This window comes from Schistocerca americana, chromosome 6 (genome assembly GCF_021461395.2).
Source record: "Schistocerca americana isolate TAMUIC-IGC-003095 chromosome 6, iqSchAmer2.1, whole genome shotgun sequence".
Classification (NCBI taxonomy): Eukaryota; Metazoa; Arthropoda; class Insecta; order Orthoptera; family Acrididae; genus Schistocerca; species Schistocerca americana.
In genome coordinates, this window is record NC_060124.1 from 120253928 (window position 1) to 120269044 (window position 15117).

The 15117-nt window shown below is 40.5% G+C and overlaps 1 protein-coding gene across 1 annotated transcript in view; it reads right to left on the reverse strand.

Moving 5' to 3' along the window:
- Positions 1 to 15117, reverse strand: part of LOC124620004 (dynein beta chain, ciliary-like) — a 588564-nt gene that overhangs the window by 496352 nt on the left and 77095 nt on the right. Inside the window, exon 6 of the mRNA XM_047146668.1 lies at positions 12397 to 12610. Within this exon, the coding sequence (XP_047002624.1) occupies positions 12397 to 12610 (214 nt within the window). The remainder of the gene's footprint in view (positions 1 to 12396; positions 12611 to 15117) is intronic.

Consider the following 15117-nt stretch of genomic DNA (forward strand, 5'->3'; position numbering starts at 1 on the left):
TTGAAAGTAATGTTTCTCAAACAACCATTCAGAATAATTTCCCTTGACCTGTAAACAATTGTGACATCACACTCATTGAAAGCAGTTTGTCGTTACGAAGTATTGCGTAGTCTTTGGCCTAATGCCTTTGACAAATTTTACTGTCAGCAGATGCTTGTGTGTACACTGTGTTTTGTTGTTGTAAATGGCACATTTTCTTTGCAATTACAGTTTTATTTTGATTATTCTCATGTTTAGGTTTTATTGCTGCAGTATTATTCAGCAGTAGCGAGCTAAAATAAAATTCTTTGTTAAAGTATCAATTCTCACCTATCAAAATTCAAAAATTTAACTGAAAACTAAAACAATGAAAAATTTCTAGAATTCTAAAAAAAATTTGAATTTTTCCCCAAAGAAAAAATTCCTGCGTTTTTCCTGGTTGTCCCATGGTGAGTACAACCTGTGAAACAGTTACCTCAGTCTGGAATAATGCAGTAAAAACAATGAATCACACTCAAGAGAGAAAAGTGATATAAAGTAGGTGTAGTAATTAATTGGTCGTTGTTGGGTTGGGGCATATGACAAGATGGCCAATAGCAATAAAATATTAATAAATATACATTTATAGAACCAAAACTAAGTGAAAAAATATACTAAACCAAAATAATAATCATAACAGAAAAGGAATGTTAAACATTGTACAGAGTGTAATAAAGTAAGCAAAAATATATCTAAAAACAAAGATGATGTGAATTACCAAACGAAAGCGCTGGCAGGTTGATAGATACACAAACAAACACAAACATACACACAAAATTCAAGCTTTTGCAACCAATGGTTGCTTCGTCAGGAAAGAGGGAAGGAGAGGGAAAGACAAAAGGATATAGGTTTTAAGGGAGAGGGTAAGGAGCCATTCCAGTCCCGGGAGTGGAAAGACGAAAATTCGTCTGCTTGTGACTGTGTATGTGTGGATGGATATGTGTGTGTGTGCAAGTGTATACCTGTCCTTTTTTCCCCCTAAGATAAGTCTTTCCGCTCCCGGGATTGGAATGACTCCTTACCCTCTCCCTTAAAACCCACATCCTTTTGTCTTTCCCTCTCCTTCCCTCTTTCCTGACAAAGCACCCATTGGTTGCGAAAGCTTGAATTTTGTGTGTATGTTTGTGTTTATTTGTGTATCTATCAACCTGCCAGCGCTTTCGTTTGGTAAGTCACATCATCTTTGTTTTTAGATATATTTTTCCCACGTGGAATGTTTCGCTCCATTATAAAGTAAGCAAAAATGTAGATTTTAACGCTGTCACTGTTAATACTAAGCCAAGGAAAGAAATATCTAAGAGTTCCTTTATATCTCATTGGAGATTTAGTATTATGGAAATGTATTACCAATAAAAAGCTCTTGGATTTGCAGTCAGGTGGCAGTATTAAAATATCACAACATTTTAAAGTGGGTAATATCATCATCTTCTGGCAAAGTGTTGAGATATTCCAATGTCATAATATTTACACTAGTGGTGTACCCCTGTCCTCCCTCTACTCCCCTCCTTCACATGACTACTGGTGGCTGGGTACTATCCAACCAGAGGAGGAGGAGGGAGGTGAGCAGCAGTGAGCGTAGCGGGGGCATGTTTGCATCTCTGTCCGGGCATTCCAGGTGCACCTTGCAAGTTGGAAAGTGTTGCATGTGCTCTTGTCATTTTGCTGGTAACTCAGGATTCCATGCTGCATTCAGCTGGTAACCTTTGCCCCTGCTGACAAGAGTCTCATGAATCATTATTTAAATGGATTCACTTGTCATGCTGTCCTAATAGCTAGCTGTTCAGCATACCACCTTTATTTCCAGAATGAGATTTTCACTCTGCAGCGGAGTGTGCGCTGATATGAAACTTCCTGGCAGATTAAAACTGTGTGCCCGACCGAGACTCGAACTCGGGATCTTTGCCTTTCGCGGGCAAGTGCTCTACCAACTGAGCTACCGAAGCACGACTCACGCCCGGTACTCACAGCTTCACTTCTGCCAGTACCTCGTCTCCTACCTTCCAAACTTTACAGAAGCTCTCCTGCGAACCTTGCAGAACTAGCACTCCTGAAAGAAAGGATATTGCGGAGACATGGCTTAGCCACAGCCTGGGGGATGTTTCCAGAATGAGATTTTCACTCTGCAGCGGAGTGTGCGCTGATATGAAACTTCCTGGCAGATTAAAACTGTGTGCCCGACCGAGACTCGAACTCGGGACCTTTGCCTTTCGCGTGCAAGTGCTCTACCAACTGAGCTACCGAAGCACGACTCACGCCCGGTACTCACAGCTTCACTTCTGCCAGTACCTCGTCTCCTACCTTCCAAACTTTACAGAAGCTCTCCTGCGAACCTTGCAGAACTAGCACTCCTGAAAGAAAGGATATTGCGGAGACATGGCTTAGCCACAGCCTGGGGGATGTTTCCAGAATGAGATTTTCACTCTGCAGCGGAGTGTGCGCTGATATGAAACTTCCTGGCAGATTAAAACTGTGTGCCCGACCGAGACTCGAACTCGGGACCTTTGCCTTTCGCGGGCAAGTGCTCTACCAACTGAGCTACCGAAGCACGACTCACGCCCGGTACTCACAGCTTCACTTCTGCCAGTACCTCGTCTCCCACCTTCCAAACTTTACAGAAGCTTTACAGAGCTTCTGTAAAGTTTGGAAGGTAGGAGACGAGGTACTTGCAGAAGTGAAGCTGTGAGTACCGGGCGTGAGTCGTGCTTCGGTAGCTCAGTTGGTAGAGCACTTGCCCACGAAAGGCAAAGGTCCCGAGTTCGAGTCTCGGTCGGGCACACAGTTTTAATCTGCCAGGAAGTTTCATACCACCTTTATGTTCTTAAAGGCAAAGGTGTGGTCATCCTTGATGCTATATCCTGCTATTGCTACCTTCTCTGTACATCACAGTCACCCACAGGGCTGTTGTGCTCCTTTCAAACTTCCAAAATACAGCACTGTGACTGCCCAATGTATTATTGGCCACATTTGCAGGTGATGCCGTATATCCCAGTTACATTCAGTTTCAGTGGATCCTTCGAAGAGCCATGCCACTCTTTCATTTTTGGCAGTGTTTGAAAGATGGTTTTTTTATGGTGGATACTTCAAGAAAGCTCACAGTTTTTGCTAGAGTGGTCCCAAGTGCAGGAGGAAAGGAAGTCTCACCTGTTCTTCCTCTTCCCAGTTTTTGCATCTTTTCCCTTCTTGAATACCCTACTAATCTATGCTTCACTGTACACATTTTTGTGGCATACATTTTTCCAGTTTTGTAGTTCATCTGGGATGCTTTCTTTATCATAAATGATGAGTGACGTACATATCAGGATGGTCAGCACTGCCTGCTGTTGAGCTGGATGGTGGCAGCTCGCAGCATATCGGTAAAGGTCTGTGCAGATCTTCTACCTATACACTGAATGACATAGTGTACCATCTGGCCCCTTATTTATCAGTGTGTCCAAGAAAGGGAGACAATCATTCTCCTCTATTTCCATAGTGAAAGAAATGTTTCGATGAAGGCTTTTAAGTGGTCTAGAAACTTATCCAATATGTCTCTGCCATGTGCCCATACCACAAAAGTATCATATATTTAGTGGGAAGTGCTTGGGTTTCTGGTGAGTGGTTTGAAGGGCCACCTCATCAAAGTGTTTCATGTAAAGATTTGTGCTCTCTGGACACAGCAGGGAACCCATGGCCACTCCATCCATCTGCTCGTAAAACTCTCCACTGCTTTTGAAGTAGGTGGTCATCAGTGCATGTTCAAAATGTTCAACTATGTGTGTGTTGAAATCTTGAGACAGCAGCACCAAAGAGTATTGCAGAAGAACTTTCTATATCTACATCCATGTGATTACTCTGTTATTCAAAATAAAGTGTCTGGTGAAGGGTTCAATGAATCACCTTCAAGCTGTCTCTCCGGTGCTCCACTCTCAAACAGCGTGCGAGAAAAATGAGCACTTAATTTTTTCTATGTGAGCCCTGATTTCTCTTACTTTATCATGATGCTCATTTCTCCCTATGTAGGTGGGTGCCAACAAAATGTTTTCGCAATCAGAGGAAAAAAACTGGCGCTTGAAATTTCATGAGAAGATCCCGTCACAATGAAAAACGTCTTTGTTTTAATGATTGCCACTCCAATTCATGTATCATGTTGGTGACACTACTTCCCCTATTTCGTGATAATACAAAACAAGATGCTCTTCTTTGAACTTTTTTGATGTCATCCATCAGTCCCACCCCATGCAGATCACACATAGCACAGCAATATTCCAGAACAGGGTGGACAAGCATGGTGTCAGTAGTCTCTTTAGTAGACTTGTTGCACCTTCTAAGTGTTCTGCTAATGAATCACTCTTTGGTTTGCTCTACCCACAACATTATCTATGTGATTGGTACAATTTATGTTATTTGTAATTGTAATCCCTGAGTATTTAGTTGAATTTACAGTCTTCAGATTTGTGTGACTTATAGCGTAATCAAAATTTAGTGCATTTCTTTTAGTACTCATGTGAATAACTTTACACCTTTCTTTATTCAGGGTCAATTGCCACTTTTTGTACCATACATATATGTTATTTAAATCATTTTGCAATTTATTTTGATCTTCTGATGACTTTACAAGATGGTAAATGACAGCATCATCTGAAAATACTCTAAGAAGGCTACTCAGATTGTCTTCTATGTCATTAATACAGACCAGGAACAATAGAGGATGTAGAACATTTATCTGTGGAATGCCAGATATTTCTTCTGTTTTACTCGATGACTTTCCATCTATAGTATGAACTCTGACCCTTCTGAGAGGAAATCACTGAGGCAATATTCCATAGACATGCAGTTTAGTTAGAAGACACTTGTGAGGAACGGTGTCAAAAGGCTTCTGGAAATCTAAAAATATGGAATCAATTAGACATCCCCTATCAATAGCACTCGTTACTTAGAGCTAGTTGTGTTTCACAAGAATGATATTTTCTGAATCTGTGCTGACTATGTGTCAATAAATTGTTTTCTTTGAGGTAATTCATAATGTTCAAACACAGTATGTGTTCCAAAACTCTACTGCAAGTCAACATTAGTGATATGGGCCTGTAATTTAGTGGATTACTCCTATTTCCCTTTTTGGGTATTGGTGTGACTTGAGCAATTTTCCAGTCTTCAGGTACAGATCTTTCTATGAGCGAGTGGTTACATATAATTGCTAAATATGGAGATATAGTATCAGCATACTCTGAAGGGAACCTGACTTGTACACAGTCTGGAGCAGAGGCCTTGCCTTTATTAAGTGATTTTTAGTTGCTCTGCTACACCGAGGATATCTACTTCTATGTTTCATGAATAGGAATGTTGTGTTGTAACTTACGTGCAGGTTATCTCTTAGTAGTTATGTGTTCTCAAGTATGTTTATGAAATTGGCCAGTTCTTAACATGATGACTAGTGTTCGGCAAGGAGTTTTGCTAGATATGGGTCAGCCTGTAATGTGTCAATTAATGGCATTACATATTGGCCGCAGTGGCTCCCATTCCTTGTGGATTTAGGGCAATCCACACTGGTGTCGTGTCACTGGTGTCCTGCAGTATAGCCACTTTTCCATTGTCTCTAGCAGATCTGAGCTCTGCAGTAAAGCTACTGTTTACTTGTTCACTGTCGAGGTTGGATCCATGTTGGGCTTCGTGTAGGGCGGGTCCTGTAGCACGAAGCCAATTTAATGATAGTAGTTGTCAGTGCTGATTGGAACTGTTTCATTCCTTTTAACTACTGGAGGAATGATACTGTCAGCACCACTTCACAGTGATTGGATAACCTCCCATTCCACTGCAGTCACGTTTGTTTTTCAAGTTCATGATACTATCAGATCTTAGGCAGTGGTCTGATGATGACACAAACTGACTGTTGCATGTATATGTATGAACAGTTCAGCTTGCTGAGCTTGTTTGAGACTGTAACTGCTTTGTGAATCATTAAATCCTCTGATGATGTATCTAGCATTCGAAGCGAAACATTAGGCAGCGAGCTGTGCTTTGCACCATGACCTAATAACCCTAAAACAAATATCACCAACAATGCAAATAGTGGCAATGAAAGCCTGGATCTGTGATGTCCTACAAAAATTTATAAGTTGGCTGAAAAATGAAGGAGCTATTGGAAGAAAGTGAAAACCCTCAAGGGCATATTTTGAGCTGCTACATTTTATATGTTTGGTTAAACTCAAAGATAAGAACTTAAATATGATAAGACAAAAGAATTTTGTGCAGCAGACAGCACTTTGTGGAGGTACATAACGAAGTGCTTGTTACCAGCTTGTGACGCATTTGAAAATACAACATACAGTGTGATCATATTAACCCTTATTAAATTTAGGGGTAGCACTTTCTTGCACCCATCCCTTCAATTTGAATGTCATTACCAATTATGGAGGCTAACTCTCTAGCCAAATTAACAACTGCCTTCTAAAGTGAAAATTGGATATTCTCCTTGAAAGTGTGGAGTACTTCATAGGCACTGCATGTTGGTGGATCCTCTAATGGGAGAAAAAATCTTGTCTTCAAGGGGCATTGTCCTATCTGCATCTGAGGCCAGAAGAAGCTACACAATTGATGGGTATCAGGTGTTGCTAACCACTCTATGTCTTCTTTCACTTCCAGACTCTCCTCCTCCAAATGACAGATGGTTCAGCTCCTCAACAGTGAGGTAACTGAACTTACACACTGACTATGCCAGTGACTTCAGCACCTTCTAAATGCAGTTCCAGCAAATCAAAAGTGGTACTGGTGAAAGAACACAGACAGTTTTAGCTATCCTGTTGACAGAATACAACACAGCTGCTAAACACAACTTCAATAATGTAATCAATAATGTTGCTACTTTCAAGCAAGGAAATGCAAATAAAATGGCAAATTCTGGAAAGGGCTTTTCCTCAACTATTAATTATAGCTCCTTTTCTTTTTTCTATGTAATACTATTGCACTATTAATAATTTCTGAGGAGCAAATAAAAACTTGTAATTTTTTATACAGTACATCACACTAAAAACAATGCAACTAGCTGCCATAAACAATATGATACAGATTTTGCCTTACTTTAATTTTTTTAGAAAGTAACTTATTTACTGCCACAATACATTTAATTTGTTCTGTGTAACATTTTTCATCAATACAGCTCTTTAAGAAATAAGTTTTAATAATTCCTCATTTTTATCACTTATAAAATCATAAAACTTGCTAAAACTGCAGGAAGGCAGTTTTATAGGGGAGGTGGAAGTCATAAGGCACACACCCCTGGCAGTTCTGCCAGAGGCACAGGATCACCTCAATACAGTTCTGGTGTAAAAATAACTTTCTTTAATTTTGTCACTGAGGTCAGCATGAAATGTGTCAAAAATGGGAATGTATTTCTTGATTTATTTTGCACCTTGGGTTCTTAGTATTTCCAATATATGGGTTTCCATAATGCCCAGCATATCTTTCTTGGTATAACTCCTATATTTCTGCCAATGTCCTCACTGTAATCATATGAATGAAGGTCTTATACACAATCTCTTTTACCCATAAATTATACTTCCTTAAGATTCTTCTGATGAATTGTAATTGGGCATTTGTCTTTTCAAAGGTTGGACTTACGTGGTCAGACCACTTTAAATCTACTACATCACTTTGTCTGACTGCAGTCACAGATCACTTATCAGAGGATGAAATTACATCAGATCTGTTCAGCTATTTGTGTATTTCACATTACATTTGTTTGTGAAAAGTCAGTGGCCAGTCTTTCCTCCAGCTGCTGTTTACTTACAAGACTCACTGCATTTTGTAACAGTTTTATGACAACATTGCTTCTCAGTCCACAGCTCCATCATCTATAACAGACTCAAAAAGCCAGTCAAATGGATATAACAGCTATCAGGTCATAGCAAAGAGGAGCAGTCCACTCACACTACACCAAGATATCCCAGATGACATCTCATTTCTGATGCTCCTAATTAAGACCAATATACTGGGTTTTAGTTCGTCAGGATGTCCAATTGTAAAAGTGCTACATTGTCTTAGGACAAAGTCAGATAGGAGGTATTCTTGCTTGAGAACCGTTCCTTTAATGCTGGAAGTCAATTCAGTAAATGAAGAAAGCAAGTCAGAAGGTGCAATAAGATTATTTCATCAAAATATTTCTGACATTAAAGATTAAATAGATGAAGTGTTAATAAAACTTGACATTGACTTTGTGTGTATCTGAGAGCATCATTTATGTAGCAAAGAATTTCTAAGACTTCCTTTGGAGGGGAACAAATTATATAATTTTTATGCAAGGAGTTTGTTGTAGAAGGGATGAGTGCCAAATGTGCTGTTTCACTTAAAATAGCTGACATATCAAAACGCAGTCAAGACCAAATATTTGAAAGTTGTGCGGGAGAGTTATAATTTTTAAGGAAACAGCTTTTCATTTTAACCTCTACAGGGTCTCCAGTTGAGATTACAGTTTTATTACTCTTCAGATTTGATTCTGTGCTAGGCTTGGACAATAAGAAATGAATAGTTGATTTGGTATGGGGATTTTAATCTAAACTTTCTGAGTGATTATCCAGAGAAATGAATGTTGACAGACTTACTCAAATCTTACAGCTGGGTAGAAACTGTATACTTACCAAACAGAGTTTAGGGAACCAGCAGTGCATTAAAAGGCAGTATCTCCATAGACTGTTCTCTAACTGAAGGGTACAGTTTAAGAAAAATAATTAATGGCCTGTCAGATCTTGATGCACAGGTAGTAATCCTGAAGGGAATCAACATAGAATAATTATCTCAAAGTAATGAATGAAAGATTTAGGGCTATGAGTCCACTTGCAATGCAGACATTTAAAGCCAATCTCAAATCGAAAACTTGGCAAGAAGTGTGCAATACAAATAACTTGAACGATCAGTACAATACATTTCTTCAAATCTCAATCTTGTTTTTTGATAGCTCTTTCCCATTAGAAAATTATAGGTAAACTAATGACATTAGAATATCAGGGAGCTGTGTTGTAATATAGGGGATGGTAACAAAAAATACTGAAAAGTACTGAGAAATGTCATCAGCCAGGCTAATAAAATGCATCGCACTAATCAAGTGGACAATCTTAACATCTCATCCTCAGGTGTGGAAGAAATAGCCAGATCAAGAAAATGCTAGAAATGTAAGTTTGCCTTTTCTTAATCTAGCTTCTAAGATAAGTCATAGGGTCAGTATTTACTCATGTGTTCCAATATTTCTACGGAATCCAAACTGAACTCCAAGGTCAGCTTCTACCAGTTTTTCCATTCGTCTGTAAAGAATTCACGTTAGTACTTTGCAGCCATGACTTATTAAACTGATAGTTCGGTAATTTTCACATCTGTCAACACCTCCTTTCTTTGGGATTGGAATTATTATATTCTTCTTGAAGTCTGAGAGTATTTCGCCTGTCTCATACATTTTGCTCACCAGATGGTAGAGTTTTGTCAGGAATGGCTCTCCCAAGGCTGTCAGTAGTTCTAATGGAATGTTGTCTACTCCTGGGGCCTTGTTTCGACTTAAGTCTTTCAGTGCTCTGTCAAACTCTTCACGCAGTATCATATCTCCCATTTCATTTTCATCTACATTCTCTTCCATTTCCATAATATTGTCCTCAAGTACATCACCCTTGTATAGACCCTATATATATTCCTTCCACCTTTCTGCTTTCCCTTCTTTGCTTAGAGCTGGGTTTCCATCTGAGCTCTTGATATTCATACAAGTGGTTCTCTTTTCTCCAAAGGTCTCTGTAATTTTCCTGTAGGCAGTATATATGAGAGTATTTCAAAAAGTAAAGATACGATGGCTTGCAGTCCTTAAATAGAACATTTATTTAGAAAACATCAGTTACACCTTATTAACTGGATTATTTGTTATTTTTCGACATAATCACCCCCGTTATCTGAACATTTGTTAAGTCGGTGCACAAGCTTTTGTATCCCACAGTCATAGAAGTTTGCCGCCTGTTGTCGGAACCACATTTCAACTTCATCTTTGATCTCTTCATCGTCGTGGAATGATTTTCCACCAAGATGTGACTTCAGGTACCAGAAGACATGGAAGTCGGTGGACGCAAGGTCCGGGCTGTATGGCGGATGGTTCAATACATCTCATTTGAATAGTTTGAGTAGACTCTTGGTTATGAGCGCTGTGTGAGGCCGAGCGTTGTCATGAAGCAAGCGGAATACACTTGTCAGCATTCCCCTGCGTTTGTTTTAAATTGCCCTTCGAAGACTTTTCATAGTCTGGCAATATGCAGCAGCATTAATTGTCGTAGCATGAGGCATAAATTCCAACAGAAGAATGCCTTGTCTGTCCCAAAAAACAGAAGAAATGATTTTCTTCGCTGAAATCGACATTTTGCATTTCTTGGCTTTTGGTGAATTAGAATGGCGCCATTGCATTGATTGTTGTTTGGATTCAGGTGTATGGTGATAAACCCATGTCTCCTCACCTGTCACAATGTGATCAAGGAACTCATCACCTGTTTCAGCATAGCTTGTGAGGAAGTCGAGTGCAAAGCCTATCCTTTTCTTTTTGTGTTCTTCCGTTAACAGTTCTGGAACCCAGCGTGCACACAATTTCCTGTACCCTAACTTGACAGTCACAACATCATAAAGAGTTGTCATTGACACGTCCGGTATGATCTGAAGCAATTCTTTCAATGTGAGACATCTATTCGCATGAATTGCTTCCTCCGTTCTCTGAACAAGGGCATCAGAGATCACAGATGGCCAACCTGTTCTTTGTTCGTCATGAACATTGGGCCTACCTTCAGAGAAATGACGACACCATTCCATTACATTTTGTCGATTCATAATGTTCCCACAAACAGAAACAATTTCTTTGTGAATATCCGCTGGTTGCCGACCTTGTGCATGAAGAAAACATATGATGTAGCGCACTTTGCATTTGGTGAGATTCTGAATCAGCACAGCCATTTTAAACACGACCTACTCCAACCAGAAGCGACATTCAACTGCCGAATGACTGCGAGGAGAAAGATAACGGTTCAAGGTTAACACCAGTGTTGCCAACTTGCTCGCCAAAACTCTTCTGTTCCTCTGGTGTACGGTGTATCTTTACTTTCTGAAATACCCTCGTATCTTACCCCTACCTCCTTACATTTGTCCTCTAGCCATCCCTGCTTAGCCATTTTGCACTTACTGTCGATCTCATTTTTGAGACATTTGTATTAATTTTTGCCTGCTTCATTTACTGCATTTTTATATTTTCTTCTTTCATCAATTAAATTCAATATCTCTTGTATTACCCAAGGATTTCTACTAGCCCTTGCCCTTTTACTTACTTGATGCCCTGCTGCCTTCACTACTTCATACCTCAAAGCTATCCATTCTTCTACTACTGTATTTCTTTCCCCCACTCTTGTCAATTGTTCCCTCATGCTCTCCTTGAAACACTGTACAACTTCTGGTTCAGTCAGTTTATCCAGGTCCCAGCTCCTTAAATTCCCACCTTTTTGCAGTTTTGATTGTGGTCAGAGTCCACATCTGCCCCTGAAAATGTCTTACAATTTAAAACCTGGTTCCTAATCTCTGTTTTACCATTATATAATCTGATACGTTCTAGTATCTCCAGGCTTCTTCCATGTATACAACCAGAAAGTGATAATAAGCTTATTTTTAGTGCCTCTGTGGTACACTTGCCCAATTCCCCTTAAAACTTTCCAAATAACTACAAGCCTTCTGAAGTGTTACCACATTCATTGTTTTAATCATATTCTTTTTTCTCTCTTTTCTCATTTCTATTTACTTTTAAAACAATTTTACTGTAAAGACAATATAATGAGAAGGAAAGTTGCTACTCACCATATAGTGGAGATGCTGAGTCGCAGAAAGGCACAACAATAAGACTTTCACACTTAAAAGCTTTCAGCCAATGGCCTTCGTCAACAATAGACACACATACGCACAACACACACTCATGGAAAAGCAACTCACACACATGACTGCAGTCTCAGGTTACTGAAACCACACTGCCTGAGACTGCAGTCGTGTGTGTGAGTTGTGTTTGCATGCGCACACGGGTGTGTGTGTGTGTGTGTGTGTGTGTGTGTGTGTGTGTGTGTGTGTGTGTGTGTGTTGTTGTTGACGAAGGCCATTGGCCGAAAGCTTTAAGTGTGAAAGTCTTTTTGTTGTGCCTATCTGCAACTCAGCATCTCTGCTATATGGTGAGTAGCAACTTTCCTTCTCACAATATTGTTACATTCCATCCTGGATTTTCCATTGTTTGGTTGCTGTAAGACAAGTTAATACATAAGTAAGTGACACTTGTCAAGTTAAAAAGGCACTAATCATGAAAAGAAAGGATTGAGGGATTAAAATGAGAAGGGACTAATATGAGATGTTTACATTAACACTCACCTGCAGTTGCTGGTGTACTTCATCTGAAAATTCAACATCATATGTCTTCAACAGATTTATCGTTTCCTTTATAGGATCAAACATTTGGTCAGTAGTCAAACTTCGCTCTTTCACTTGATTTAAGTAGATCATGATTTTAGGAAGCACATCATAATCCACTGGTGTCAATAAGACTTTATTAGCTTCCGCAATAAAGTCTGAAAGCTCTTGGAGGCTGAAGCAAAAGCAAACAAATGTAGAACTTAATAAAAATAACGCATTCCATGAAAATAAGTAACAGTCCCATCAAATTACAATGAAGAATATAAGAATAATGATTGTGGGTCAATATTAGATTTCACAAAGTAGACAAAAATCATGTACATCACAATAGTTCTTTTACTTTGCAATACGATAATACAACTGCAATCGTCCATTTCATACGTCAGTGCCTTCGCATATTTATTAATTTACTAGTTGGTAATGACCTGCTTTGCTGAAGACATTCTGAAATGTCAGTTCAGTCTTTGTATTATATGGGAAGCAGGTAATGGGAGTGATATGCCAAATCCTAATATTTTTGCAGATGCACACAGATATAATCTGTCTGACAAACTGTCTGCCAGCAGTGACAAAGACATCATTATATGAATTGTTTCATGCTTTATAATACTTTGAGTAATTCTGTTTCACTAATAAGAATCCACCTCTCCAGAGGACACCACCTTGACAAAGCACTGTCCGTGCGGGTGGAAAGGCTTGCATATCTGCATGAAGATGAGGGCTATGCCAAAGGTAGAGGGCCTACTGCTGGAAAGGCCTCAGCTGATGGATCAGACTAAGGTTGTCCTACAATGTCCCATATTCCCTATCCACTCCTAGTCCTTACCCAATTCCTTTTCCCAACCCAAGGTATGATGTGGATCCATGTTGAGGGGTGCATGGCACATGGGAAGATGTGTCGCAAACGGAGCCTCAGGGATACTGGGCGACCTCCCTGATTAAGTAGCCTTACACCGCGCAGGGTATTCATGGTGTGGACTGTCTAGGTCACCAAATCTCATGGGACCAAGATGGACACGGCTAAAGAAAATAAATTAAAACAAACTGAGGGGCAAACTGAGACGTCAGACACCTAAATATCAGTGTCAGGACCAGTGGAAGGCATTCCCACTACTGAATCATGGTCTAGACCTGAGCCAGAAGTGGGAACTGTAATGAGAAGTTGGGCCACATCAAGATTAATGCCTTGTCTGGGGCCCAGAGGAGGGAACTACTCGGGGAACAGAGACAAAAGGAAGGGAAAAAATGGCTTCCTAAAGACAAGTGGTGGGAATTAGAAGGGCTTGAACCTTAGACCCCCAAGAAAAAACTGTCTCAGGTTGAAGGGGATACGCAGACCGCCACAACATTGAAGACAAGCAGCAAGAGGATAAGGGAGGAATCTAAGATTCCCTCCTCCCTGAATAAGCAAGCCCAGAAAAAATCAAGGCAAGAAATAGGGAAACAGACCTATAGTACTGCAGTCTCGGCTTTTAAGATGGCAGTTATCCAAGAAGGCTATCCACAGGTAGCCATCACCTCACAGCAGGAGGAACTCATACAGATGACCCTCTTTGAAAAGATTAGGGGGGGGGGGGGGGGGGGGGGGGAAGACACTTGTCCAGGACCGAACTTCAGGAGGGTTTACCTAGATCGTGGTGCCCTCATTTTTGTCTGTGAGAGGGTGAACACAGTGGAATGGCGTAAAGACAAGGTGCCCATGACATCCCCATGGGAAGATGAAAAGCTGCAGGTCAAGATGCCAGTGGAGCTTCTTAAGACTGGAAAGGTATCAATATGTGTACCAAAGATCCTTAAGGATGTCTCCCCTAAGACTTGTTCAAGAAGATAGGGGTCCAGAACCCAAAAGTCTCAACAGAAGACTGGAGAGTGATCAACCAGAAGATTGTACCGGAAGGACGAACCCTGGTCGTGGAGGTTGGAGAGAAGTCCCTGAAAGCGATATGAGAGCAAGACCTGAAATTGTTTTTAGGGTTCTCGCAGGTCACCGTCAGGGTTATTGAAGACCTCAAAGACAATGACGGCAGCAAGACAGAGACTGGAGATGCTGCAGAATAATCTGCAGCACAGTAAAGGGGCCTCTGCTGCCCTGAGCCGCTGCCTGGGGAGGCAGGAAGTGGATGGGGCCCTGATACAAGAACCCTTCTTATATAAAGGGGGCGTATTGGGCCTCGGTGGCACTGGAAGTAAGCTGATGTATGCTAGAAATCTAAGTAACTCCAGAACAAGCATCTATGTAGGAAATGGAATTTCTTTCATGCCAATGGTGGATTTCTGCTCTAGGGACCTAGTGACCATCAGAATGCAGCAATGTGAGGAAGTATCATGACGAAAATTGTTTTGCCCTCAGCATACTTTCCTTACGAAGACAGCTCTTCTCCTCCTTTAGAGGTGGGGAGACTGGTAGAAGCTTGCCATTAGCAAGGTGACCAACTTTTGGTGGGATGTGATGCCAATGCCCACAACCTAGTATAGGGCAGCAAGGACACCAACAGTAGAGGTGAGTACCTTCTTGAATTTCTTCTAGTTAACATCTTGGAAGTCCTGAATTGGGGCAATGAACCTGCATTCAGGAATAGCAGAAAGGAAGAAGTAATTGACATAACTTTTGGTTCCATAATGATGGGCAGCTAAGTCAAACAATGGCATGTGGCGTTAGAGCCATCCTCATCAGACCAC